Source organism: Pygoscelis adeliae, unplaced genomic scaffold (assembly GCF_000699105.1).
Source record: "Pygoscelis adeliae isolate BGI_AS28 unplaced genomic scaffold, ASM69910v1 Scaffold241, whole genome shotgun sequence".
Taxonomy (NCBI): domain Eukaryota; kingdom Metazoa; phylum Chordata; class Aves; order Sphenisciformes; family Spheniscidae; genus Pygoscelis; species Pygoscelis adeliae.
Genome location: NW_008824056.1, coordinates 2,363,854 through 2,367,362, shown reverse-complemented (window position 1 = coordinate 2,367,362; position 3,509 = coordinate 2,363,854). Strand labels below are relative to the sequence as shown.

General features: G+C 42.9%; 1 protein-coding gene across 1 annotated transcript in view; it reads left to right on the top strand.

The window, feature by feature from the left end:
* The window catches only part of LEKR1 (leucine, glutamate and lysine rich 1), a 69,396-nt gene extending 66,901 nt beyond the window's left edge, over positions 1-2,495 (top strand). The window contains exons 13-14 of the mRNA XM_009333994.1: positions 1,366-1,402; positions 2,422-2,495. Coding sequence (XP_009332269.1) covers positions 1,366-1,402; positions 2,422-2,495 — 111 coding nt within the window. The remainder of the gene's footprint in view (positions 1-1,365; positions 1,403-2,421) is intronic.
* The last annotated feature ends 1,014 nt before the right edge of the window (positions 2,496-3,509 follow it).

Here is a 3,509-nt window from a genome sequence, read left to right as displayed (position 1 = left end):
CTTCACTGAATGAGCCCAGGAGCAGGATTGCTGCAGTTACAAGAAGACAACTGAGTCAGCTCTGACAGCTATATACACATACACAGCACATGGGAAACCATTCCAGTGCATCAAATAACCATTTACTTCTGGACGCCTGGGGTCAAATCTTAGCTGATGCAATTCATGCATTTCTACAACTTAAAATTTAAGTTAAACTTTTATATATTTTTGATGCAATAATGTTCCTTTGTCCATTGCATATCAATGTAATTAAATGCTATCTACGTTTCAAGATGAGAAAAGTAAAAAAGAAAAAATATTGTCTCTCCAAGAGAAGCACATCTTCAATAGGTGTCATTAAAATAATTGCCAATTTCAGATACTGTTTTCCCTAACTGCTTTGTTGGAATTTTCCTATTTTGTGTGTTCTCCCATGTAACTTAATTGCTCGTTTCTGGTGTAAAGATGTGATTTGTTCAGTTAGAATCAGATTTTTGCCATTATTTAATTCGGTAGTGTTATATTTGCAAATAATTATGCTTAGGTCAGTGAGACTTGCTAGTTCTGGAGTATATATCACTCAGCGTGAAAATGTGGCAAATCCGTGTGCTCAGTAGACTAGCCATTGGCAGGGACATAGCTTCATCTGCGTGCAAGTCTTCAAGCTGTGGTAATTAACAAGGAGTTGAAGACTTCATGCGTTTTGTCCAGAAGATGGTTGCCTCTTGGATTTCATCAGAAAACTTTGTTAAGCATGATTTTTAGCTTCAAACTAGACACGCTGGAGTTCTCTGTAAAATTGTTACAGGGGAGGATCAATGTTTTTGTTTTACTGCTTGATACACGGAACCATGGTTTGTTTTGGAGCATAAAAAGCCCAGACAAGTCTTGGTTGTCTTTGTTAGTGTGCAGACGCTGCAGAAGTAGCTGCTCTTCGAACAAGGCATGTCTGCTGTTGGGGCAGTTTGTCAACGTGGAGCACCGGGTGGGCGAAGTGGAACAGCGATGGGCAACACAGACACAGTCTGAGATTTTACTTACTGTGTCACCAGATACTCAAGTTTTTTGTTCAGATAAGCCCAAACAGGGTCAGTTTGGTGATAGTAACAGGTTCTGGCAGCAGCCCAGCAGTCATTAGACAAGGAGAGGCGATGAAAAAGGGCCAGGCCAGCCTGGCAAGTCCACTGGGCAGAGGTAGACCTACCACGCAGACCCAGCTCAGGCAAGGGCTGGGGCCAGGGCAGGAGCTGGGGTTGAGCTCCCAGGCCAGGGCAGCAGCGCAGGGGTGGGAGCCCCAGGCACAGGGGCAGTTCAGACCTGCTGGGTGCCCCCAGTGCCCCGAGAGTCACTCTCTTGAAAGACTGCTGTTCATCTTCTTCTGAGAACATCAGCTCTGACTTGGACTGGAACTTCATGGGAGGTAAGTTAGAGGGGAACATGTTGGGAGACCCTTGGAGCATGCATATGAACAGCAATTCATTGAATCCAATGGCATAACAGGGAATGAATTTTATTCAATAAAAGAAGAAATGACTATTGTAGATTTAGCATCTGGGGCTAGATTTGAAAATGCACTTTGTCTTAGTTAACGTCTGTTCCCACTGAAACCATCAGTAAGCCTCACCTGATTTCAGCGGTAGCAGAGTTTATCCAAAAGCTCAAAAATCCTCTAGTCACAAATTCCGAAAGCAACAAAAAAATCAGTATTATAAAAGTTACTCTGGTAGCTGCTACTGCTGCATAGAGAAGGCGACTCTGCCGTCGGTTGGCAGATTGAATGGACCTGAACTTGACAGTTTTATGCAATGACCTCAAAGAAACGGTTAACAAAAATCAGCTGATTAGGGTGTGTTAGAATCAAACACAAATACTGTCCCCAAAAGAGTATAGACTCGGCTTGGTGGAGGTCTGAGCCTGACAACAATTCACCTTCCAGCTTTCCTCAGCTTTGGCTCAACAGGAGGCCTGATGGCTGCTGTGAATGAGGCCAGCTTGCCTTCCCCGATGCAGAAGAGACCGGCTGTAGCTTCCAACCCAAGCATGTACTGATAGGCCGTATCCTCCCTACGCTCAGTGAAGGCTTGTCTAGTTTTACTAAAACGGGATTGTGCTCAATACCAATTGACTAATTAATTGGGCAATGGCAACAGTGAGTCTTAAGCACAACCAAGATAGCTGGGCAACAGTGGGAACTGTCTATGGCACCTGCTGACTTGGCTCAGTTACTCGTATTTTTCTTAAAGATGTTGAAAATTTGAAATGTCAAAGGCTGTGAAAGCAATTCCACTGAAACGCAAGCCTCAGGAAATTCATTTTTCAGTAATTCCACAAATGCAGAAAGAAAGGGATGGGGGACACTCCTGAAAGCCTGTTTGGAGGATGGCCAGATGGTCCCCTTCTCTGGTCGGTGGTGACGCTGACTTTCTTTTTTGTGTTTAGGAAAGGTCCTGACTTCTTCAAGCTTGAAAATTGTTATTCCACTGTCCACCCAGAGTCTTCCTGTGCTGAAGTAATAGATTTTTCATTGAGGCAGTTCTTAAAATGATGAGCTCCAGAGCTCTATTATGTAGATTTTTCATAAAATTTTAGATGAAACAGTTGTATTTTACAGTCTTCTGAGAATTTTTAAATTATGTAAATCCAGTAAATGCTATTACATAATTTTACACCCTTGTATAGCTATGGAACAGGCGTCACAGTGAACCTGCGGTAGCTGATGACATAGTCTGGAGTTTAATATTGGAATGTTTATATCGAAGAAGAGGTGGGATGTTGGTCCATGGATATGTGGACCGTTCTGCTGGCTGGAGATCACCACTGCGCAGTAACGTCTCTGTGCTTAAAGCAAAGCCAGAGCACAGATGTGGAAAGCAGCCTGTCCCCGTGTAATTCTTACCTTCAGAAATAGAGTATATCCCCAATTCTGTGTTGTAGCAGCTATTCCTCCCCTTGTGCTGCTGGGGCCATGCAAACAGGCCGGATTTAAAATCTGGGCTCGTGTCCACTGCTTCAGTGTTTATCTCCTGTAGCAGCAGCAGTAACGAATGACTGTGTGGTCACAAATTGTAAAGGAAGGAATAGCATGCAAAATAATGAGAGCAGTCACAGAAATAATGTTTCTAGCATGAGAGAGCCTGTAAATCATGGATCCAAACCAAGTCAAGAACAAATATTTCCCTTATTTCCCCTCCCTCACAGAAACCCAGGACTCCTGCTTCTAAGCAATAAGCAAAACATATAAATGCCCGGAAACCTTTTTTACCAGCTTTTAAAACCAATTAAATTAATTTCATGTAGTCAAGGAAAGTTTACAGAGTATTTCTTGTAATGGGATGAAACGCACTAGCAGAAAGTACCATGGAGAATGTAGACACCTAATTATATCTCCGCATTTTCAGGAAATAAAACTTCCTGGAGGCGATGTGTCTTGTAGAAGCGGTGTCATTTATGAATGGGCTTTTCGTATGCTGGACCTTGCACTCTAGGACTCATGACACAAGGGAATACTAAAAAAATCTCCAAGCTTG